A 25,817-nucleotide genomic window follows, 5' to 3' on the forward strand; every position below is an offset into this window, starting at 1 on the left:
CTGTGCCTGTGCCTGTGCCTGTGCCTGTGCCTGTGCCTGTCCCTGTCCCTGTCCCTGTGCCTGTCCCTGTGCCTGTGCCTGTCCCTGTCCCTGTACCTGTGCCTGTGCCTGTCCCTGTGCCTGTCCCTGTCCCTGTGCCTGTGCCTGTGCCTGTGCCTGTCCCTGTGCCTGTCCCTGTCCCTGTCCCTGTCCCTGTCCCTGTGCCTGTGCCTGTGCCTGTGCCTGTCCCTGTCCGTGTCCCTGTCCCTGTGCCTGTGCCTGTCCCTGTCCCTGTGCCTGTCCCTGTGCCTGTGCCTGTGCCTGTCCCTGTGCCTGTGCCTGTCCCTGTGCCTGTCCCTGTGCCTGTGCCTGTGCCTGTGCCTGTGCCTGTGCCTGTCCCTGTCCCTGTGCCTGTCCCTGTCCCTGTCCCTGTGCCTGTGCCTGTGCCTGTCCGTGTCCCTGTCCCTGTCCCTGTGCCTGTGCCTGTCCCTGTGCCTGTGCCTGTCGCTGTACCTGTCCCTCTGCCTGTCCCTCTGCCTGTGCCTGTGCCTGTCCCTGTCCCTGTGCCTGTCCCTGTCCCTGTGCCTGTCCCTGTCCCTGTCCCTGTGCCTGTGCCTGTGCCTGTCCGTGTCCCTGTCCCTGTCCCTGTGCCTGTGCCTGTCCCTGTGCCTGTGCCTGTCGCTGTACCTGTCCCTCTGCCTGTCCCTCTGCCTGTGCCTGTGCCTGTCCCTGTGCCTGTCCCTGTCCCTGTCCCTGTGCCTGTCCCTGTGCCTGTCCCTGTCCCTGTGCCTGTCCCTGTCCGTGTCCCTGTCCCTGTGCCTGTGCCTGTCCCTGTGCCTGTCCCTGTCCCTGTGCCTGTCCCTGTCCGTGTCCCTGTCCCTGTGCCTGTGCCTGTGCCTGTGCCTGTCCCTGTGCCTGTCCCTGTGCCTGTCCCTGTCCCTGTGCCTGTGCCTGTCCCTGTCCCTGTACCTGTGCCTGTCCCTGTGCCTGTCCCTTTCCCTGTCCCTGCCCTGTGCCTGTGCCTGTGCCTGTCCCTGTCCCTGTGCCTGTCCCCGTCCCTGTCCCTGTGCGTGTGCCTGTCCCTGTGCCTGTCTCTGTCCCTGTGCCTGTCCCTGTCCCTGTGCCTGTGCCTGTCCCTGTGCCTGTCCCTGTGCCTGTCCCTGTGCCTGTGCCTGTCCCTGTGCCTGTCCCTGTCCCTGTCCCTGTCCCTGTCCCTGTGCCTGTCCCTGTGCCTGTGCCTGTGCCTGTCCCTGTGCCTGTCCCTGTCCCTGTCCCTGTCCCTGTCCCTGTGCCTGTCCCTGTGCCTGTGCCTGTGCCTGTGCCTGTCCCTGTCCCTGTCCCTGTGCCTGTCCCTGTCCCTGTGCCTGTGCCTGTCCCTGTGCCTGTCCCTGTCCCTGTGCCTGTCCCTGTCCCTGTCCCTGTGCCTGTGCCTGTCCCTGTGCCTGTGCCTGTCCCTGTCCCTGTCCCTGTCCCTGTGCCTGTGCCTGTCCCTGTCCCTGTGCCTGTCCCTGTCCCTGTGCCTGTCCCTGTCCCTGTCCCTGTGCCTGTGCCTGTGCCTGTCCCTGTGCCTGTGCCTGTCCCTGTGCCTGTCCCTGTCCCTGTCCCTGTGCCTGTGCCTGTCCTTGTGCCTGTGCCTGTGCCTGTGCCTGTCCCTGTGCCTGTCCCTGTGCCTGTCCCTGTCCCTGTGCCTGTGCCTGTCCCTGTCCCTGTGCCTGTGCCTGTCCCTGTGCCTGTCCCTTTCCCTGTCCCTGCCCTGTGCCTGTGCCTGTGCCTGTGCCTGTCCCTGTCCCTGTGCCTGTCCCCGTCCCTGTCCCTGTGCCTGTGCCTGTCCCTGTGCCTGTCTCTGTCCCTGTGCCTGTCCCTGTCCCTGTGCCTGTGCCTGTCCCTGTGCCTGTCCCTGTGCCTGTCCCTGTGCCTGTGCCTGTGCCTGTGCCTGTCCGTGTCCCTGTGCCCGTCCCTGTCCCTGTGCCTGTGCCTGTCCCTGTGCCTGTCTCTGTCCCTGTCCCTGTCCCTGTCCCTGTGCCTGTCCCTGTCCCTGTCCCTGTCCCTGTGCCCGTGCCTGTCCCTGTCCCTGTGCCTGTGCCTGTCCCTGTCCCTGTCCCTGTGCCTGTGCCTGTGACTGTCCCTGTGCCTGTCCCTGTGCCTGTGCCTGTCCCTGTCCCTGTCCCTGTCCCTGTGCCTGTCCCTGTCCCTGTCCCTGTGCCTGTCCCTGTGCCTGTGCCTGTGCCTGTCCCTGCCCTGTGCCTGTGCCTGTCCCTGTGCCTGTGCCTGTGCCTGTCCCTGTGCCTGTCCCTGTCCCTGTCCCTGTGCCTGTGCCTGTCCTTGTGCCTGTGCCTGTGCCTGTGCCTGTCCCTGTGCCTGTCCCTGTGCCTGTGCCTGTCCCTGTCCCTGTCCCTGTGCCTGTCCCTGTCCCTGTGCCTGTGCCTGTGCCTTTCCGTGTCCCTGTCCGTGTCCCTGTCCCTGTGCCTGTCCGTGTCCCTGTCCCTGTCCCTGTCCCTGTCCCTGTGCCTGTGCCTGTGCCTGTGCCTGTCCCTGTCCGTGTCCCTGTCCCTGTGCCTGTCCCTGTGCCTGTCCCTGTCCCTGTGCCTGTCCCTGTCCCTGTGCCTGTGCCTGTGCCTGTCCCTGTCCCTGTGCCTGTCCCTGTCCCTGTGCCTGTGCCTGTCCCTGTGCCTGTGCCTGAGCCTGTCCCTGTCCCTGTCCCTGTGCATGTGCCTGTGCCTGTCCCTGTGCCTGTGCCTGTGCCTGTGCCTGTGCCTGTGCCTGTCCCTGTCCCTGTGCCTGTGCCTGTCCCTGTCCCTGTCCCTGTGCCTGTGCCTGTCCCTGTCCCTGTGCCTGTCCCTGTCCCTGTCCCTGTCCCTGTCCCTGTGCCTGTCCCTGTGCCTGTGCCTGTCCCTGTCCCTGTCCCTGTGCCTGTGCCTGTCCCTGTCCCTGTCCCTGTCCCTGTGTCTGTCCCTGTGCCTGTGCCTGTCCCTGTGCCTGTGCCTGTCGCTGTACCTGTCCCTCTGCCTGTCCCTGTGCCTGTGCCTGTCCCTGTCCGTGTCCCTGTCCATGTCCCTGTGCCTGTCCCTGTCCCTGTCCCTGTGCCTGTCCCTGTCCCTGTCCCTGTCCCTGTCCCTGTGCCTGTCTCTGTGCATGTGCCTGTGCCTCTGCCTGTGCCTGTCCCTGTCCCTGTCCCTGTGCCTGTCTCTGTGCCTGTCCCTGTCCCTGTGCCTGTGCCTGTCCCTGTCCCTGTCCCTGTGCCTGTCCCTTTCCCTGTCCCTGCCCTGTGCCTGTGCCTGTGCCTGTGCCTGTCCCTGTGCCTGTCCCTGTGCCTGTCCCTGTCCCTGTGCCTGTGCCTGTCCCTGTCCCTGTGCCTGTGCCTGTCCCTGTGCCTGTGCCTGTCCCTGTCCCTGTGCCTGTCCCTGTCCCTGTCCCTGTCCCTGTGCCTGTGCCTGTGCCTGTGCCTGTGCCTGACCCTGTCCCTGTCCCTGTCCCTGTGCCTGTCCCTGTCCCTGTGCCTGTGCCTGTGCCTGTCCCTGTCCCTGTGCCTGTGCCTGTGCCTGTCCCTGTGCCTGTGCCTGTGCCTGTGCCTGTGCCTGTGCCTGTCCCTGTCCCTGTCCCTGTGCCTGTGCCTGTGCCTGTGCCTGTCCCTGTCCCTCTCCCTGTCCCTGTGCCTGTGCCTGTCCCTCTCCCTGTCCCTGTCCCTGTCCCTGTCCCTGTGCCTGTGCCTGTGCCTGTGCCTGTCCCTGTCCCTGTCCCTGTGCATGTGCCTGTCCCTGTCCCTGTGCCTGTGCCTGTGCCTCTGCCTGTGCCTGTGCCTGTCCCTGTCCCTGTGCCTGTGCCTGTCCCTGTCCCTGTCCCTGTCCCTGTGCCTGTGCCTGTGCCTGTGCCTGTGCCTGTGCCTGTCCCTGTCCGTGTCCCTGTCCATGTCCCTGTGCCTGTCCCTGTCCCTGTCCCTGTGCCTGTCCCTTTCCGTGTCCCTGTCCCTGTCCCTGTGCCTGTCCCTGTGCCTGTCCCTGTGCCTCTGCCTGTGCCTGTCCCTGTCCCTGTCCCTGTGCCTGTGCCTGTGCCTGTCCCTGTCCCTGTGCCTGTCCCTGTCCCTGTCCCTGTGCCTGTGCCTGTCCCTGTCCCTGTCCCTGTGCCTGTCCCTGTGCCTGTGCCTGTGCCTGTCCCTGTCCCTGTCCCTGTGCCTGTCCCTGTGTCTGTCCCTGTGTCTGTCCCTGTGTCTGTCCCTGTCCCTGTGCCTGTGCCTGTGCCTGTGCCTGTCCCTGTGCCTGCCCCTGTCCCTGTGCCTGTGCCTGTCCCTGTGCCTGTCCCCGCCGCGGTGGCAGCCTGTCCCCTGTCCCCGCCGCAGCCCGTCCCCGCTGCAGCCTGTCCCCACACCGTGCGTGTGAAAACTGCTGCACAACCGATTGCTCCTCTGAGTCTTCTTTCCTGCATGCTCAGCAAATCTATCATCTGGTTACAGCGAAAACTGTATTTTTTAAGGAGATGGTAATTATGGAAGCATAAATAAATATCTGAGAACAATGTGACCTGCACTGCGTGAAGGCTGCATGACTGACCTTTCATGGAAGTTAGTTAGAGTGGAAGAATAATCTGGTTGTGCAGTGCATTAGGTAAACTGGGAAACGGTCAATAAAATTTTGGGGCTCCCCAAAAACTGGGCACCTTTTGGTACCTGTTAAACCATGGTTGCTGTAAGCAGGATTTCACATACAAAATGCTTGGAAAAAGGCCACCCCTCCAGTTCCTTATGTGTAGCACAGTGTGTGACCTAAAATCTAGCTCAATGACACATAGCAGAATTGTGGGATTCAGTCCTTTTTAATGCAAGTAATCTCTCGAGCTGCAGTTTTAGGATGTGCGGTGACTGAAGAAAGCAGTAACAAACATGGTGGGGAGGGTATGGCAGCACTGAGGAACAGTGCAATGGCCAGGGCAGGGTTCAGCTCTTAAGACCTACATGGCAAGTAGCACCAACTTCAGCCTGTTACAGCTGCATATGTAGGTTGCTTCATCCCCATTCTGACAAAATTCTTAAAATCTAATTAAAAAAAAAAAAAAAGAGTAGAAGATTTAGGTTGCCTATATGTTTCAGTTTGAAAACATAGTTTGTAATTAATAATTTCCCTAGTTTGTTGACCTGTTACCACTGACTATTTGTTAGGAACAGATTGCTCCACTGCATCTTTAAAATGGTACTTTTGGTACAGTTCCCCAGGAAAAAAAAAAATGCCTCTGCATCATCTGCATATTTTTTTAAAAGCTGTACAATAAAATCAGACAGAGCTTCACTTGCAGGTTGTTGTGCTTTACGTGCAACTAATTAATAAGAACCACTAGCAGAAAGGAGCTAAAGAAAGGAGCAGTTCAGCAAATGTGCCTTCATGACCTGCAAAATTTAGAAAATTTAGAAGTCGCTTCCAAGTTGACTCCCATGCAGCTCTCCCTGGGACCTCTCCAAATATGCTGTAACAAAGCCAGCTGGATGTTCCTTTAGGTTTTCCAGCCACCATGTCGAGAAAACAGCAAGAAGTCTGCAGGATTTGCTTGGATAAATAGCTGCCACTGGAGATTTTAAACCCACCTCTACACTTAGTCCCCTCTTTTCTTCTGCCATTAATGTTTAGCTATGCGGATGAATTTAAATTTTTCACAGGTATTGGAGTTCGATGAGCAGTTATAGTGTAGATTTTGCTAACCAATTCTGATAAAATGGAGAAAAAATACTTTCACATTTAAGAATTAAAAGAACAGGTAAAGGCAAACCAAGGTGCTAAAACTTGAGGCTTTACTAGCATCTGGTTTACACAGAAAATACCATGGCCTGATTGCAGCTCTAAATTTTAATTGACCTGGACATTTGGTTCTAGGTTTTTTTTTTATTAGTACATTACATGAATCCACACAAACTGCACTACATTGTAACACAGTCTTTCACATTTAAATATATGTCCTAACATGCAATTAAATCATAAAATTGCTTTTGAATTGCTCAGCAGTGACCTGCTCTCAACTTGTATTGCTAATGCATACACAGTCTTTCAAACAACTTCCCACGTGTATTTCAATGGCAAGATAAAAATCATGTACCATGACCCACACAATCCTAAGCCTCTGCAGCATGACAGACATTACTGACCTAAAAGTTCTGATAAAATACAAATAAATGCTCTGGCAATAAAGAAGCTGTTGCAATTTACTTCATTGATCTATAAATCTTCATTAACAACTACAGTGCACTACTAATTAGCAAACTCTACTTAATCAAGGTGCTTCCCAAGGAATCAATTTACACCTAATGATACTTGTGGCAAGGACAGCTGCTTAATTGGGATGGTAATTTCATTTAACTGGGACACCTTCCAGTGACTTGGCTGACAACCTGCATGTTACAGTTCAGTGCATCCTCCTCATGGCAGCTTGCAGTTGCCCTGTTCTGCCCTCACAGCTGGTTCACAGCGAGCTACTGAAAATCTGATGCTGCTTGCCAGTGGAGAGTGGCCACCTTGCCATCACTGAAGGACTGCCAGTATGTCAGACTATTCAAAACAGGGAGATGCTTGATACTGTACTACCACAGGGAAATGTGATTAGCTACTTCATCAGCCTAATTTTAATGAAAATATTCAGTCTCTACAACAGCTGGGATTCTTCCATCTTAAAAAGGCTTAAGAAAAGATTAATCAGCAAGTCATGATAGTTAGTGTCATGTCTTTGAAGTCTTAAAATGTGCAATTCCATGTTGTTTATTAAAAAGCAGTCTTAACTCAGACAATTGCTGAAACTATTAACAACATAGAGTCCAAATCCACTAGCTGAGATTGAATAACCAGTATTCAATATTTAATATATACCTAGTAATATTAGCACATAGAACCTGCTAGGATGGAGGTCTGCTGGCTTATTAAACGTGAGAGTTATGATTACAGAAAGCATATGTCTTCTTTTCTTTTTACATGAATTTTCTATAACATCTCTGGTACATTGTTTTCATAAGATGCAGTGTTAATAAGAACTAAAGAACATTCCGTGCCTTCAGGCAGGTTCAGATTTTCTGCCAGTGCACCTGTATGAAATTAAAGCATGCAACTTGAGGTGCTGAAGTTTGCTTGCTGCTGTCAAGTAGTTTGTTGCCTGTCAACGCAGGCATCAAAGAATCACAGAATGATTTGAGTTGGAAGTGACTCTGCTCATCTAGTTCCACCCTCCCTGCATGGGCAGGGACACCTTCCACTAGACCAGGTTGCTCAAAGCCCCATCCAGCCTGGCCTCCGACACTTCCAAGGATGGGGCATCCACAGCTGCTCTGGGAAACCTGTTCGAGTCTCACCAACCATAGAGTAAACAAATTCTTCCTAATATCCATTCTAAATGTACCCGCTTCTAGTTTAAAACCATTGTCCCTTGTCCTATCCCTACAGGCCTTGGTAAAAGGTTTGTCTCTTACAAGCCTGCTTTAAGTACTGAAAGGCCGAAATAAGCTCTTCTCGGAACCTTCTCTTCTCCAGGCTGAATAACCCCAACTCTCAGCCTCTCTCCAAAGGAGGGGTGTTCCATCCCTCTGATCATTTTTGTGGCCCTCTTCTGGATCCACAAGAGGTCAATGTCCTTCTTGTGCTGGAGACCCCAGAGCTGTGTGCAAGTGGGACTTCAAGAGAGCAGAGCAGAGGGGAAGAATCTCTTCCCTCAACATACTTCTCCTTATGCAGCCCAGGATTTTTGGTAGAGACCCACCTCTGAATTCCAGAGAGCAGAGAGTATTGCAAATGTTGAATTAATCCGTTTTAGCTGGTACTTGCAATTACTTTTAAAACTTTAAAAAACTTAAAAAAACCCCAACAATTACAGTTCAGCTACTCCCCCTTAACAAAGCATCTTTTTAACGGGAGATAAGGATCAAATAAAGGAAAGGAGCAAGCAGGCAGCTGCATATTATCTGCATCGACCTAACACCATGGAGGCAGAGAACACCCCACATCAGATGGACATAAATGAGCTATCTAAATGTTAGAAAATATACCTTTACTGATCACTTTTGAGAAAAGCCTGTGAACTTTCAGAACTGATGCCACATAATCACCTGTGATAGTGGTGCCCCCACACCTTTCTTAACCGGTCTCCTTAAAAACTTCCTGTAAACTACCTGTTATCTTTGCAGACAGCTTTAGAAGATCCTTCCCAACTACCTTATTTATTTTTAATCATATACAGGGAGATCAAGGCCACAGCTAAAAATAACAGGCAGAAACAGACTGTTTCCTTGTAACATTAGGAAAACAGAAATTAGCAGGAGAGGAAGCAACTTAAGAGGATGCACCAAATACATACAACATGAAACTGAGCCTTGTACTCAGTATTTTAGAAAGCTATCCTGGAGATTTCTCTATACTGGAGAAAAAATGACCTGTCAAGGATTTTAAGTTTTGGTTGCTGAAAAAGGAGATTTATAAAATCTTGCTGAGGGAGGAAATCTTGTCTTCTTCTCCACTATCACCCTTACTCCTGCAAAAAACATCTGGCAAAACCTGTGCCACAAGGAGCCTATTTTTCAAGCTCAGCACCAGCAATAGCTATTACAACACTGCAATGATGATAAAGAAAGCTGTTTCATGAAACCCTGTGGCAATTACAGCTGTGTACACTCTACTTATAATACATGTTTTAAAAGGAGATTAATCACGCTCTGATCCTCAAACTAGACTCATAAATTATGATGACGTCACACAATGATTCACACTTCAGATGACTCATACAGCCAGGATCATCACCTAGCAGGTCTTCTACAGGTCTCATGTTCAAAGAGTAAACACATTATGGGATTGAGGACTCCTGTTGTATGTATGAAAAAGGAAGTGTGGAGAAACAAGAAAATCAGTACTACAAATCAGAATTAGATGCCTACCCTGACTAATTTGCATAGTTAATTTGAGACACAGGTTTCCTCTTAGCTGTGACCATGTTTTATTAAATAGCCTGCAATTTTATTATACAAGTAAAATTCCTCTTCAAATGTTTAAGCTTGACTTTGTACATGTATGTAAATTATTAGTCTTTAAAAAAAAAAGCTTCTGACATAGCAAAATATTTTTCCATCTTCCATACAAAACAGTACTTTCTCTCTGCTGGTAGAAGACATCAAGTTTTTTACTGTATTAAGTGGTCTGTGTAACACTTACAAAAGTTATATACAAAAAACTTAAAAGTATGCAAAAATTCCAAAGTACACTCTGACAGCTAATGCTCTGCGAATACTTTATTACACAAATTACATTCAGCTTCTGAAAATAGTGTTCTAACAGTGACAGCATCTAAAAATAAGACATCCCAGAAACACAGCAAGTTAGGAAGAAGAAAAAAAATTAAATAGAGACTTTTTTATTTCCTTCAATGCAATATAATGTTAGTGATTTTAAAAAAATAGAAGAAGATTTAGCAGCTTCATTTTCTTGTGGCACTGTTTTTTCTCTGTACTGCAACAGGTTAAGGACATTGAAGAGGAAAGGCACACAACAGAAACTGGCAACTGAATAGCTATGGGAAAAATACTTTGATGAAGCAGATAGTAAGACTTATTTACAGGATCCCCAAATTGTGATGAGAAACTACTACTGCTTTAAATCAGTGCTGCAATTATAAGACTGTATGCTTTATTAAGGTGTTCACATAAAAAACAATGGCACTGAAATGGAACTTCCATACACTCCTCCATTTAAAAAACAGAACTCAAAACAAACAAAAGTCAAAGGAACCAGTGTACAGCCCCACACAGACTAGTACAGTTTACTATTAAATACACAAAATCTTCAACGTGCTTAAGGGAAAAGGAATCTGACATTCTGGGTTGAATTGTATAATGGAGAACTCAAAGGCTGGTTTCAGGATGATGAAGGTGCTGGTGGAGGTGCTGAACACTCTTCCTCTGAATCTGTGCCATCATCTTCATCTTTTTCTTGATCACTTCCTTCAGTGCTCAGTCGGTCAAAGCCTTTTCGGCTGTAGCCTTTGTGACTTGCAAAGAAGTTTCCAAGGTTAAGGCCACCGCCGCCTTTCCCTGTGGAAAGGCAAGGCTTGTCATACAGTTTGCTTTACTGTACGGGGGGAATAAAAATCTATCTGCTCATTCAGTGGTACAGTGGAGCTTATTTTGAGTTTCCTTCCAGAAACTGTTCTTAAACATCAGCACATAAGCCACAAAAGCTAAGTTTATAGGAAAGAAGGCAAGTCATCTTTGAAGCTGAAGTCCCAAACTACTTTTTTCAGCACCCACTGTTTCATTAAGTCTTTAGAAAGGCTATCTGTGTGCCTACCCATTTGCCCTTTGTCTCAAAGTGCTTCACTGCATTCACCAGATCCACAGATAACACATTATTACTGCTTTCCCACTGGTAGTGACACATCCTTTTCAGCAGGCAGATAATAATGGATGAAAAGTATCATAAAAGATATTTCCACAAAAAACCTGAGGTATGCCCCCAATCCTTCTTCTGAGAAAGTTCCATCAAATCTGTTACTCAACTAGAAGTGAATACAGAAAAAAGCCTCCAGTTACTGCATTCTTAAAAAACCTCCAGCGACTCAGACTTACCTCTAAGTCTGCCTAAAATTCTCCCTGAACTTGAATCAAGTTTGTGTTCCCCATCAGCTGAAAAATAAGGTAATTTCAGAAATAAGCTAAAAAAATCACATTCCATAATTAAATAATGATCTGTATTTTCTGATACAAAGTACATTCAACAAATTGATCATCAGCTCTAAGAAACAAAACTGGTACTTTTCAGCTTCTTGATTAAAGTGAAATTATACTTCCTAATAAAATTATCATACCATAGATGTTCAGTTCATGACAATTCAGCCATTAAGAAGATTTGAATGTAAGTTATTTCTGAGATTTTCATTCCCTCAACTGTTCACTGATGTTACTGTGAAGAGTTTACAGGAAGGACAAGAACTTCATAATTTATAATGTGCAGAACTTCATTCTAGCACACTGCAAAATATAGCTTGACATTTGAAATGGTATAGATTCCCTTCAGACAAGACTGGCTTTCGGATGAACTTTCCCCCCAGCCCTCACAAACTATATCCTCCTCCCTGGCATCTCTTTCTGTCCTTTGTCCTAAGACAAATTAAATGCCACGACTAAACTGTCTTTTCCTATATACTAGTCAGTTCCCATAAATCCATGCAAGAAGTTTACTTTGCTCTTTGACACAGTAAATTCAAGCGCTGCTTGAATCCAAATGGAACGCACGGATACTATTGTGGAGCATATCCATTAGAAGCAGTACTGCTGTAGTCTACAGTATTAGCACATGTGATGTGCTAAACACGTTTGAACACAAAGAGTCGGGAAGCTGCACACTGAAATCTTCAAATAAAATACATCCAACTAAGTTGCACAGCAATATTAGATCACTGAGTTACCTCCTCTGTCCTAGTATGTCCTAGTCAGTGGCAGAATGTGTTATTCATCTGTTCCATGTAAATTTTCTTCTTTTCATGAGAATATTTTGATGAAAAATATTTATGCAATACAAAATAACAAACTCCTACTGCATGCTACCAGTTTCTCAAAAGTAATGTTATTATATAATAGGAATTAAGAAAAAATATACATAGCATTGTTAAGCACCAATTAAAGCTCTCACAGCAATGGATGGAGGTGCATTATGGAAACATATCTGAGTCACAAAATGCACGAGGTAGTAGTGAAAAGTAACATATAATCTCTTGTAAATGTTATTTGCATTTTGCTTATACCTTCGTAATACCCATAGAGTCTATTGTTCGCAACAATCTAAAGATCCCAAGCTGAAAATCAAACTATGCCCAGAGTATGAAAACTTGTGTATTCTAAAAACTAACATGAATGTATTCTAGTTGTTTCTGAGATACAAATTTTCAGCTTGACACCAATTGAAGTTTTAGATACATGTTCACTTTTCAAAGGCAGCGGCTTTGAGATGCAGTATCAAAAACATTGGGGGATGCAGTTGCTGTGTGCATGCTGATTTGCAGTTTTCATGCAGTGTCACAGTAACTGTTCAGAAAGCTAAAGGGATGGTAAACCTCTCCCTTCATATTCTCATCCCTCACTGTTCAGTGACATTTTGAACTGGAATAATAAAAGCCTGTTCTCTTAGAGTTACTCTCAGTTACCTCCATAGACAGTTGTCTTCCTCCACCGAATAAATACTAAAATTGCCAGCAGGACAACAACAGGGATAATTAGAAGAGTTGTAATAAGAACAAAGGGCACTCCAGTGCTGGCCTGTTGCACCGAATGTTGTTTTTCCTGCTTCTTTACAGGGTCTGTCGATTCCGGTTTGCTTTTCAATCTGGCTTCTACAATTGCTTCTGACTCTTTAAAAAGAAGACAATTTCAGTATGCAATCCATATGCATCAAGCAACACAGAACATGGCATTAAAGAACAAGTTAGAATATGTGAAGCGTTGAGTAGCAAGGAAACAAAAGACAAGCATTTATGGAGAGACATTTTTAGCTCTTGCTGATGCTACCCCAAATGTAAGGCAGAGAGAGTCTGAACGGTATCACTGACTAACAAAGATGCCCTCCCCTTTCCTAGAATGGAGAAAGAAGAGGTGTCAGGCAGTTTTGTCTTGAAAAGTATCTGTAATTTAAAATATAGGAAAATCCTCAAAAGATCTATTTTTGAAACAGGTGTGTGATGTGGTATCAAACAAATATATACTTTTGATAATAACACTTCCAGAAGAATATAGAAATCCAGCATGTGCTGTATTATCATAAACAAAAAGGAAAGCATTTAAAGTTCCTTTTAATAAACTTGTGACAAAGGGTTAAATTTTCAGAACTGCTACATCCTGTGAAGGAACTCTGGCTCTGTAAATCTGGAGAGCTTTTGAAAACTGCATCCAATCATTCCTGACTAATTTGTTACCTCTCCACCTACATGGAGAAAAATAATTTCAGTAAAATTCTCCATGCTGTTCTCTGTGTGGAGAAAGGATCACATGCTTTGTGCTAACTTTTAATGAGTAAAACCATATATATATATAGTCTGACTTAACTGCATGTCTTAAGAAGTAACTGCATCAGAACTACTCTGGATCAACTCTGTTTTGATTCTGTGTCAAACTTAATATGATGTTCTGTTCTGAAAGAACAGCAAATGCTGCAGTTTACACTTAACACTAATACGATGATAACAATGATATCATTGTTATCACTAATACAATGATAAAAATGATACAATGATAACATGCTGTCTGTTCAAGTAGTAGTTATAGCCAAGAGCAATTTTCCTCCACCGTCTTGCCCACCTCTGGGCAAAGCTATAGTTCTCCACATGCTTTCCCTGGCTTCACAGCAGTGTAAGTGATAGTAACAGCTCGTTACCAGGAGGCTGAGGAAGTACAGGCCACTCCTGTCTGTTTATTAAGCAGAAGATGACACAAAGTCCATTGGTTATCTGTTTTCTTCAGGTGGAGTTGAAAGATGTTAATTTCTGCTTACCTACCCTAAGCAGTTTACAGATTGTTACTTAAAAACTGTTTCTTACCCTGCTGATACTATTGCATTTTTCTCTAACATTAGAAGTGTGAGCTAGCATTCTATCTTCCTAAAGAAAATCAAAATGCATTAATATATCCCTAGATTTGTTGCACTGCGGATGCTGTAATGTCACCTCCTCCCTTTTGAGTGCTTCAGAATAAAAGATAAAATAAAAGGGTAACAGTTTCAGCAATAAGGATTTCATTGTTTTATAATGTCAGTCTCCTTTATTCTACTTTATTCTGTATGCCTGGAACTGGCAGTTGGGATCTTTTGGTATTTTCCTTTGTCTGCATATCCATGCCTAAAGCAAACCACACAACCTCTGAATTCAACCAAAGAAAAACAGTTAAGAACATCTGAACATTTTATAAAGGCGTCTTGGTAACGTGGTACTGTTTTTCGGTAAAGGCAACTAACTTTTCCTTTTCAACCTACTTAACTGAATACAAATGGTTAAAATTACTTTTAATCTTCCCAAATTGCTATTTTACCCCTTTAATCTCTCTACATACATTTATCTCCTTATATTAAGTTTCTACATGTTTTCATTTTCTGGTTTTTTTTTTCATTTTCATGCAATAAATTGAAAAAAAAAAAAGCTGTAGAATTAGGGAAATAAATCTAAATAGAAAAAAAGTAATTGTTGCCATATGGTGTGACTGGCAAGGCTATGTACTGAAAGACTATACAGAAAGACAAACCAATTGCCGTTTGAAACACCCCTTTTTTGGTGGTTGAGGGTTGTGGAGCAGGGGGAAGGGTGCTGGGGAGTAACAATCACAGTTGTATTTCAGAGCTATTTCTGCATCCCACAGAGATACCAATCTGGACCATACCAGATAGTGGTACGGAATTAATCCACTAGTTACGTTTTTATCTTAGTGTCTGTGAAGCAGCTGTCATCAGTGCTAATGAAATGTTTAGATTGGCTGCAAAATAGTGTCTACTAAGTAACAGGGTTATAAGCTGCTTTCTAGTGCTTCCTATGCTGGCTCATTCTCTCTCTATGAAATGATGGTGAAAAACAAAACAATCAAATTAGTTAGCATTTTTCCTTCCAACTTTGCAGAAGCAGTCCTAGTCCATGTGAAAATACTGGTTCCTTCATTTCCATTACAAATCGGACTAACCTTTTATTTCCTGTACCTCAATACCAGCCTTTTTAACTGACCGATGTTCCATTTCTGTAAAACAAAATGACCCTTCAGGACAACTGACATTTCAGAAAGACATCTGGTGACATTTTCCTGTTAGCTTTCTCAAGTGTACAGTACAATCCTACAGTAAACAATCCCGTCAGCACCTGAACTTCAACAAGGAGAGTCAATACAAACCATTACAAGCTTACAAGGCCATGGCAAAAAGAAAACTTGATTCATGAAGGGTGTTTGCAATAATTAACTCATGCCGCAGAGATTTTACGGGCATATGTAAAGGCTCAGGGAGTCCCACAAAAAAACCCCTGTTAATTATAATCAAAATCACAACGGATTAAAGGCTGGCTAAATCAGGGCTCCTTAGCTACTGCAGTTTTATACTGCAGCAAAAGCTAAAGAGAAAATTATATGCAAGGGCTTTCCTTAACTAATCTGTAAGTGATCAATAATTCCATTTCCCCCCCCTCATATTTCTTTGAATAAAAGCCTAGGAGTGTTCTTGTTCATGTTACTATATGCAGAAAAATCCATATCCAGTGAGAAGTAAAATTTATCTAGTCCAGTCTCCTGTTAGAGCACCTAATACCAGATGCCCCAAAGGAAAATTCATGAATTATAAACAGACAAATACGGAATAACTAGTTTAGTCAGAAGTTAATTTATAACAGCAGACTCTAACTGGGATGACTAACACGCTGAAGCCTGAGGCTTCATCTGTCTCATACATTTTTTATCCAACATAATGTAACAGTGGATTATATTTTTATTCATGTAAAATATTTAATCTCTTTCTGAATTCTTCTAAATTGATGTCTGAATAATCAGGTCCCTCTCCCTGAAGCCAAGATGCCTGCCTTGGGGGTTACTAGATTAAAATGAGGAAGTGTTTCCACTTCATGGAAATGGGACTTCAAATTATACTAGATTCATTTTCTAATGATAAATATTCCCAATGAAATTAATATAAATTTTAAATTGACTTGTCTTTTTACTTCAGCCCCTGGGGGTTTCCTGTATGATAACCTCAAAAGAAGCAGTTGATTTCTCAGCAAATGATACATTAGAATTAACTAAGATGCTAAAGAGTCATACGTTAGTTTAAGCAGGTACTGACATGACAAGGGATAGATCTACCATGAGGCAAATGCATTTTGATTCCTCCTGTGACAAACGAACTCATGCTTTCAGGACTTTTGTTTGACAAAGCATGTAGCCATGCTAAAGAATGGCCTTTTAATGAAAACTGAGCAGCAGCACACAACTTCTGCAGGCAGAGCTTTTAGTGTATTTAAATCATTGTCATTAAGCTACCAGGTTGCTGGCCAGTGCTACCAGATAAGTGGTACTGATCGAGGATACAAAATGTGAACTTGTGACGTTGAGAACAAAAATAACATACTTTCTGTGGACACAAACTTCCACACTGCTCTTGCAAGTACATCTCCAATGTATACTGTTTTATCTTCAGAGGCGACAACATCATGTGGCATCTCAAAGCTCTGTGAAGATAAGCAGGTACAGGTTACTCTAAAGTCTTGGCACATCCACGAGGCCTCCTTAACCTTGAACTTGAGATTGGTCATATTCAGTCCTTAGAGTGGAAAATGCAGCAGGTGCTGGTGTGAATGCCTAACATGAGTGAAGGGAGAGAAATTCCATTTCTATTGGATGTTTGCCTTCTCCAGGGGTAACAAGGAGACTATTTGACGTATTCATGCTAAACAGGTTTTGCATTTATAACACTTAAATTCCTATTCTTGCATTCAGTTTTATCCAGTGAAATATAAACTAAAATTATCATGAATCTTGGTTTGAGGCCCACATATTTATTTTTCCTGAGTTTATATGCAACACAGCTATTTGCTATACTCAGAAAAAAGTAACCCTTAATATAATTTTAAACTGGACTGCAAATAACAGAGTATATGTGTTACCCAGGAACAGGAATCTTAACATTCATTCTTTAGTCTAATACAATCTATGGAAACTTTTTTTTAAACAAACATAATTTTTATGTACAATACGGTATGAAAAACATTTAGCCTTAACTTCCACACTACTCTTCTGTAAGGAAGGGATGCAACTATATAGTTGAGTATTATTTCTGCTTAGAGATATACTCTATTTTTTGACAAATTTATAACATACAGATATATGAATATTTCAAGTCATTCACTCTTTTACATTAGCTTCTAAGAACTGTCTGTCGGCAAAAAAGTAAGCTTATTCTGACTGAAGGTATTATTGGTAGGAATCATCTTGAAGCTAGTATAATTTTCAAATGTGTTCCACATGTAGAAACTGGGACCCAAAACTGTAGTGTCTTTATTAAGTTAATATTGTAAATAATTCCTTTTGAATACCTTACACTATAAAACATCTTATTTCCTGTAACAGTCTGACAAAAATTGGAGAAGTAGGATGTTACCAACATTCTCATATATATCTAATTATATGCACCAGGCACTCTGTGCAATACTCTACCTTTCTAAGCGGAATAAAAGTAGAAATTATTTCTCCAGTGGAGAAGTTCATCACAAATCCTTGCACTGGTTCTGTCTCTCCAGGATAAGGCATTCCATTAACTGCAAAGAGGAGACCACCTGCAACAACATTAAATATGCTTTAAGAACCTACACATAGCAAACTGCAGTGAAGATGAACTGTAAAGGTTTAGATGAAAAAGGCTGTCTGAAAGAAACAGATGGAGAGAAATGTAACTCAATAGGAACCTAAATCACAACAGGATAGGATAGTTAAGTAATGTAAAACAGGTGAATGTTTGGCATTTAAGAGATGCACACTTTGTCCAAATGAGAACAAGCAAGGCAGTATTTTACAGATTGGTTAAATGCGAAAACAAAAAGCACTAAGAAAAATAAGCTGAAGAATGCTTTGCTAAGGATGCCTTGATCTAATAATGAAAAGTTCTTTAAATGCATCAACAGCAGAAAGTCAGCTAGGGAATCAGTGGGACCACAAGAGGAAAAGGTGCGAAAGGGGGACTCGGAGATCTTCAGTTTTTGTCAGTTTTTTCTGTTGGCTATGTTGCAGATATTCTGACACTCAATTTTTTTCATAGCAAAGAGGTCAGAGGAGCCAGCTCAGCTGGAAGGAGGTACTCTAAACGTGGTAGACAAGTTGGAGGTTAATAATTCACCAGGTTTGGAAGACATTCACCCAAGTTCAGAAGGAATTCAAATGTGAAATTACAGACCTCACGCCAAGCTGAGTAACCTAGCACTGTAAACAGCCACTCCTCCATAAGACTTGCAGGCTGTCAAAGTAATGCCCACCTACAAGAAGGGCTCAAAAGAGTCCTGGGGAACTACAGGTCAACAATTCTGGCTTCCATCCCCAGTGAGATGGTAGAATCCATAATGAAGAGAAATGCATGGGAAGTGTGGCCTGTTGGAAACAAGTTGGTATGGCTTCTTTAAGGTGAAATTGTGCCCTCTCCTCCTGAACAAGGAGAAAAAGCACACAGGTAAAGGAGATTCTGTAGACATGCCTGGATTTTCAGAAAATATTTGACAAGGTTGCGCATCATAGTTTATTAAAGAATGTGAGTTGTCATAGGGCTGAATGAAAGATCCATTAGTGAACAGGAAGCAAAAAGCAGCACTTAAGGGCAGAGCTTATAATTTTTCAGGATAGAGAAGTCTGGGTAGTGCAATGAACTCCTGAACCCTGCAGAGATCACAGCCAGAAACAATTTCATTCAACAGTCTTCATCAGTGACCTGAAAAATGGAGCCAACAGTGAAATCTCCCTGTCTGAGGAAGGCACCGAGTTCTATAGAGTAGTCAAAAGCTTGATGATACTGAGAAAGTCCAGAAAGACTTTTTATAAGAATGAGTTTCAGACAGATGGCAGAACTGCTTCAGCAAAGACAAATATAGATCGATGTTTCTGCAAAAAAATAATCTAGATCATGCCAAAGTGATGTTTAGCTTGGAAGTGGCAGCTACAACTCAGGAGAGACATCTCCAAGCCATTACTGGAAGGTCTCTGAAATCTTTGGCTCCATGTACAGTGACAGCCAAAAGTTCAACAGAATGTTGGGCATCATCAGGAAAAGGATTAGGAATGGAGGGGATAGTTCTGCCACTAGCATGCCCACATCTTGAGTACTGAGTGCTTTTTTACTCTGCATCTCAAGAGGGTCCTAACACAGTTAAAGACGCTAGAGAAGAAAGGCAAGAACTACAACAATCAAGGGGCTGAAGCAATTTAATGGCTTATGGGGAGAGACTAAGGGGGCTGGGGTTCTCCTTGGGGAGGAGAAGGCTAAGAAGGAGCAGATATGGGGAATGTGGAACTATTATTCACCAATTCCCAAAATACTAGGACGAAGAAACACTCGATGAAAGTATGTCACTTTTTTAAATTAAAAAAATAAAGTGGGTAATGTATTTCTGGACCCTGTACCTGCAGGAGGTTAAGGAGACAGACAGTACAAGCCAGTTCAAAATGGGATTAGGAAAACTTATGGTCAACTGGTCTATAGAAAGATACTACAAAGAAGTCAGAAGCTACCTCCTAACACCCTTAAATAAAGTGCATGCGGATGCACACAGAGCAGGAGAGGAACAGACCAGAAAATGCAGCCAGGCTTACACAGTCTCCTTAGAGTGCCTCTTGCTGCCGCTGTCAGAGACAGAGCTATAGGTGTCAAGTAACTCATCCAGTACAGCATTTCTTATGTTCTTGTCAGATGCAAGAGAGAGAACCTTGGTATTAAATCTGGTATAAAATACTGAGTCAGGAGCCTGACATGCCAAAATTCCTTGTCCAGTTCTTGACATTTACATTACCTTTAGTATCAGCACTAAAAATCTAACCCCAGAACTCAATACAGTAATTGTTAACCAGACTGTGATAGTAAAAACCACAACTTTTTCAAAATGTTTGCTTTCAGATTTTTTGTTTTATAAACCCCAAAACTTCTATTTTTTTTCTTGATAGTTTGGAACCTCTTTATTTTGCTCTCTTCAATGGAGCTTGAAATGAGTACTTTAAAATGCTATTAACTAATTACTGACACTGCAGTCACTAGGAAGTAAACAAATTATCCACTTGTTGACATCACATTTAGGGAGTCTAATCAGTCGTTTCTCAGAAAAGAGACTACATGCAAGCTTCTCTCATCCCACAATTAGGGAAACAGGATAGTTCTAAAATTTTCCATTACATCAGCTCTACTTTGCAAGATAATAAATATCTAGCTTAAGATAACACAATAGCATTCTTGAAATAACACTGTTTACTGTGACATACTGGCACAAAACAACTACTTGAAATCTGAAGAACAGGAAAAAAGATTACCTGGAACGTATGAAACTGCAAACAACTCTCTTCCAAATGATTTGTGCTTGATCTCTCTTAGGAACTCCCCAGTCTCTAACCTGAAGCACTGAATTCGACCATTTTCCCTGTCTGCAACACACAGCTGATTGAAGTCAGGGATCAGGGCTAAGCTGTGAGGGATATGAAACTGTCCAGGTCTGGCTCTGCCTGAAGAAGTCTCTGCAATACAAAATATCCCGGTTTGTGTTAAAGTACACACTGAAACTATCAAGTTTTATTTAGAAACAGCAGTATGTCACATAACACAATGTAACACTGGCAAAAGAATAAAGTCAGCTTGCTTGCTTCTCCTAGCAGTTTTACTTGTTTAGGTAGGTAAACTGTGGTAGTCTTCTGCATTGACTTTGTAAATCCTGAACTTATGAATTCGGTATTTCCCTATAATATTTGGCATAGTTTAATGCCTGATACATAAATCTGAGTCAGGCAGAAATCTAATTATTCATAAAACTTAAAATAGATGGGATCATGGCATAAATCTTGCGAAAATGGTAAAGGTTTACACAATTTGATCAAATGTTTAAGAAAAAAACCCAAGATTTTTGTGAAAGTCAGAACATTTTCTGGATGACAGGACACGCCAACACTTGTACTGAAAGCATGCTAAAAAATTCCCATTTTTTATTTTTAGTGAACAGAAAACTACTACAAGTAGCTGTATGAACAGAAGAGAGAAAATTGGAATCCAGTGACAAAGTTGAACTTCAGCTAGGGCCTGGAAGGTATTTCAGTAATAGAAATTTATAAATAAAAGTAATAGTAACATCAGCAATCTCATGGTTCATGATAACAGCAGTATGGGTAAAGTACCAAGAGCTCTGACCTGTACCTTCTCCCCACTGCATCACGTACAATCCATTTGGAGAGAACTGAATGATTCGACTGTTACAGTAGCCATCAGAAACATAAATGCTGCCAGTGATCGGATCCACAGCCACATCAGTTGGTTGACAGAAATGATTTCTGTCACTGCCTGGTTGCAAAGCTACTCCTAAGATCAGTAATGGTTCTTTGTCATCTGCTCCCAGTTTGAAAACCTTTTTTGTCAGTCAACGGGAAAAGAGAAGACGTTTCAGTTATGGAAGGTAAAATATAAAAGGGATGACTGCCTATTGAAAAATACCTATTATTAAAATAGACTTATATGGTGTATAAAACAAATTTATGTACCAAACATAATCTTAATATATTGACTATGACATCTATTATTGGGTTTTTTATAATGTTGATTCTAGGAAATGTCTGCCTAAAATATAAATTTCCTGTGATTACAGCAAATGAATTGGTTTCACATTCTGGACTTAAGTATATAGGAGAATTGAGAAGCAAAGATGTAACAGAAAAAACTGTTCTTTTCAAAAGAATAATTGTTTTAAAACAGATACTTTTATTTCTGAATACTATGTCCACGTAGCAAATTGTTAAACACAACTACATTCCATGATGGCCAACAGGGGTCAATTTCTGTTCTTAATGTTTATCTATGTTTACTTACTCTGTTCTTAATGTTTATCTTAACAGGCCTAGATAAATGATTTATGTCAAATCTCTAGGAAAATAAAAACATTTTTTAGCAAAATATTAAGGTCCTGGTCTTAAAACTTCAAAAACATACCTGATGGAGAGCTACATCAGTGACCCAGTAGTTACCATTTTTATCTATACTCAGACCATGTGGTAAATAAAATCTGCAAGCATAAATGTAGAAGAATCAAGTTAAAAATTTCTTTTTGGAAGAATGATGGAGATGTGAAGTTTCACTTTCTATCTACAGATCAACAAATGCTGTAGATATTAACTACCTGCTGTATTTAATGAAAAAAGTAGCTTTACAGGACAGAATTTTCTTAACAGGTGTGTCTCAGCTCAGAAACCCAGTTGATCTCTGGTATCTCACTCAGGCTAATATTTGGTATCTTTAAGGACAATACACAACACTCATGAGCTCGGCATTTCTGTTGATCTAGCTGGTAGATTAAATTGTACTAATTGCTAGAAAGCAGAGACGATAAAGATGGCAAACTACCTTTAATAGTTGTTGATTTTGTATTTATTCTTTATGTATTAATTTAAATAAACTCAGAAGCTACAATCACACAATGTAATATAAAACACGTGAAAATGGGTTTGGGTTTTTTTTGAGGAAAATATACAGAAATGTTAGTTCAAATAATAAAAGCAAAAATAACTTACAGACTTTTGCCCATGGAATGAAGCAGTTTTGCATTACTTGGATTCAGGACAAGAATTGTGTTCTGTTCAATTGGTCCAAGTCCTCTTTGCTGATAAACAAATTTGCTATCAAAAGAGCTACACAAAAATAATGGAGTAGAAAGCAACCATTAGAACGCTCACCTGATGAACAACACACATGCAACTTTTAGCTGAGTTTTGTAGTTTAACGCCAGTGTGGGGTTATCAGCTTTTCTTTTTCTTTAAATAAGCCTTATTACATTACTATATGACTGCAGGAGTTACAGTGTTGGATGTCTGTATCTCCTACTGAGGTTAAGACTTCCAAACTAAAAGAACACCAAATGAACACAGCAACAATTAATATAATCCTAAAGCAAGCAAGCAAGTAAAATACTCTTCTTTTTTTTTTTTTTGTTTGTTTTCTTTGCCATGGCAAATCAGAAATGGAAAATCAAACAACGAAGCCCAAGTAAAAATACACCTAATCACCAGGGCATAACTGCCTGTAAAAAGTTATACTTTGTACTGTCTAAGGCAGTGTGTGTGTGTGTGTGTTTGAGTGTCTTTCATTTTTGATTTTTTCAAACACAACTCAATGTTTTGCTAGAGCTTACTATTGTAAGGTTCAGGTCTTATGGTTCTTATCCTTTTCAGAGTGTGCTTGCAGGAGACTATAGGATACGATGTGTATTTCTCCTATCCCCACAACTCTACAGTCAATTTTCAGGGTACATGTAATATATTAATCAAGAACATTTTAAAATGTCATTATTTCAGACATTAAGAACATTCCAGAAGACAATTACTAGGCATAAAATTATCATATGCTTAACAAAGCATAAAATATAGTTGTCTGTACCTGTAAAGAGAAGTTGGCCATATTACTCAAACCTGTTGAAATATACGTTCAGCATTTAGTGAACGTAATTAGTGTAAAATTTTTTGAACAAATTTAGAAAATGGTATTTGACTGTGGATGAAAAAAGCGTGAACATAAGACATACTCCCCCACTCCCACCTTGTATTTTTAAATCCATTTGTTAATCCTAAGAGAAACACAGCTATGATTGATGCTACTTTGTAAACAAGAATATACTCTGTAGACACAGAGAAGGCTATGAATAAAGCTATTAAAACTTCATATTGCACAGCCCTAGCAGCATGACCTCTTCATAACATTAAACATTTATATGTCTAGAATTTTCAATGTGGAAAAGCAGTACTGGCTTCATATATAGCCAGAAAAATCTGTGTGACAGGATGTGTTTAAGTTTCTGCATAGGCTATAATTAAAAAATATTTAGATACTACTGCTGTGTATGGTAACTACCTGTGACTATTTATTTGATTTGTCATATAATCAGTAAATAGTTTTCACTACAAATAGTTAAGCACAAGGTGATAGTTACTAAAACTCTATACTGACCCCTTCTAAAACTGTGCTGTGGTGCTATAGGGAGACAGGGTAAACAGTACCGACAGAGAATGGCCCGCTGATGTGTATCTTCTTGTTTAGCCATGGTTCAGCAGGTGTGGTTTTATTCTTTACCATTACTGGCAGCAATCTTCTGTGACAAGTTCTCTTGGCTTTAAACAGTTTTATTTAAAAAGGAGTCTAATACTTCTAGAGGACTTCCTCTAGGTATGGATGACCACAACTGAAGAACCCACACTGGACAGACTGAGCTGATGTTACTAACGTTGTTACTGATCAGCACAGCTGAACATACAACAGAATAGGTATTGTACAAAAAAATCCACAGAAAACAAGGTTGTATCTCTGGAGATCTCACTAACTAGAAAGAAACCTTAAAACATGACTGGCTTTCCTTATGATTTTGGTTCTTAGTAACAGCGCTGTCCAGACTTTGAAGTATTCCCTGCTAGCAACTACCTGGTTCTTCTGGGAACGGAGTGCTTTCAGCGTAAATAAGAGATTATATGGTATTTTATGCAAAGAAAGCCTAGTGAACTTTGAAATGAGTTTATGGCACTGATCTTCCATGCATCTTCTCCCTGTCAAATTTCCTTTTCTAGGAATAAGACTGGCATGCTACAGAATCAGTCACTCTTCCCTTCCCAGTGTTTGAGACCAATTTCCCAGGCAGCCAATGTTCCTTTGTTTCAACTGATAAATGAAGACACAAACAATGCTGACTATTGCTAGCTTAAAAGAAGCAAGACCAAAATCAAGCAGCCAAAATAAATTAATATCTTACTATTATATGTCATATTGCTTTGCAGCATGGTTTTGTAATAAGTTCTGCAGTTTGATATCAAAGGACAACCAAAATATGCTGCATGTCATTATTGCTAATTTCAAACCCCGGTGTGATTCCACAGCTATTTTTCTACTTCTCAGCTGGCCACTTTACACTAATACAAAGAATTTATTTCTAAAGGTAACATCCTTCTGGTGGGCTACATATTAAATTTAGACAGACCACCTGATCTCATAACCCCTGAAGGCATAACCCTGAGTTCTATTCTCGATCAATATCCACCACAACTGTGGTACCGTGCTCAGCCTGAATTAACCTGCCTAGCTTGTTAAGAATGCAGTAACAAGAATACAGTTTATATTCTTTATTATGTCTTTTATAAATTGCATGAATAGTATACATTTTACATCACAAAATGTAAACTGTCAACTGATTCATTCCTTAGCCAGCTGAATAGTTCCAGTTTTTTTCATTCTGAACAGCACATGCTGCATATAGCAAAGACAGTTCTGAAACCGAGGAGACAAGCCTGACTTATTTAAAAGGAATTTTTTCTCTAGTGTTTTTAAATCATGCACAGAAGGAATGCTACAGCCACTGAAAAGCTGCTACTTTATTACAGGGCTTGCATAACTGCTGTTGTGTTCTAAAGCAGACTGAAGCTGCCAGATAAAACAGCACAGACCATTCACCCAGCTGTATTTAGCTGCCTGGGGATCCAGCTTCTACTTCTTATATTATTAATGCATTGGAAACATTTGTCCGTGGCCTAACAACACATATTGTATTTATTTAGTTTGTTTCTATACTGTGCTGTTGAAGCAATGAAACAAGAGAAAATAAATTCTGGGTGTCCAGGCTTGACTGATTCATCACGTTTATGATTTGGTAAGAAATATTATACTCAATATACAATATATTGTGTATTTGCAGCTAATGATAAACATCAACTTACAAGTTTGATAATTTCTTATCCCTTCCCCATACAACAGTCATGATAAACTCCTTTCAAATACTCATTTTTTATTCCTTTTTACTGAAAAATGAGAACACATACACTTCTTTCTCTTCAGCACAACTCATGAAAGGGTCCCCAAGGCTATTTTGTATGCTCATGAGGTACCCAAAGATAAAAAAGGAAGGCTGACTGGCTGAGCACACTTTTGTGTGATGCTTCTCTGTGCCACGAGGCATGGAACAACAGCTTAACCACAGGTATGTTTTCCAAATATATTGTTTTAAAGTTGCAATAGTCTATAACCATTTTAGCCTATCCTATTTAAGGGTTCCTACCAATACCAGCTTTCCTATACATTGATTAACCATGCTCCACAAGAAGAAGAAAAAAAATCACAAAACTTGTGAAC

General features: G+C 42.2%; 1 protein-coding gene across 5 annotated transcripts in view; it reads right to left on the reverse strand.

Moving 5' to 3' along the window:
• Nucleotides 1–9,199: 9,199 nt before the first annotated feature.
• PAM (peptidylglycine alpha-amidating monooxygenase) overlaps nucleotides 9,200–25,817 on the reverse strand; it is a 152,679-nt gene continuing 136,061 nt past the window's right edge. For 2 of the 5 annotated variants that reach the window (XM_055790791.1, XM_055790795.1), the window contains 10 exons: nucleotides 22,226–22,342; nucleotides 21,648–21,720; nucleotides 20,862–21,069; nucleotides 19,991–20,191; nucleotides 17,147–17,265; nucleotides 16,062–16,161; nucleotides 14,636–14,689; nucleotides 12,124–12,327; nucleotides 10,550–10,606; nucleotides 9,200–10,015 (listed from right to left, as the gene is read on the reverse strand). In XM_055790791.1, the coding sequence (XP_055646766.1) occupies nucleotides 9,840–10,015; nucleotides 10,550–10,606; nucleotides 12,124–12,327; nucleotides 14,636–14,689; nucleotides 16,062–16,161; nucleotides 17,147–17,265; nucleotides 19,991–20,191; nucleotides 20,862–21,069; nucleotides 21,648–21,720; nucleotides 22,226–22,342 (1,309 nt within the window). In that variant the 3' untranslated portion in view covers nucleotides 9,200–9,839. Of the gene's footprint in view, nucleotides 10,016–10,549; nucleotides 10,607–12,123; nucleotides 12,328–14,635; nucleotides 14,690–16,061; nucleotides 16,162–17,146; nucleotides 17,266–19,990; nucleotides 20,192–20,855; nucleotides 21,070–21,647; nucleotides 21,721–22,225; nucleotides 22,343–25,817 lie in introns of all 5 variants that reach the window. The other 3 variants (XM_055790790.1, XM_055790794.1, XM_055790792.1) reach the window with 2 other exon arrangements.

Source organism: Falco peregrinus, chromosome Z (genome assembly GCF_023634155.1).
Source record: "Falco peregrinus isolate bFalPer1 chromosome Z, bFalPer1.pri, whole genome shotgun sequence".
NCBI lineage: Eukaryota > Metazoa > Chordata > Aves > Falconiformes > Falconidae > Falco > Falco peregrinus.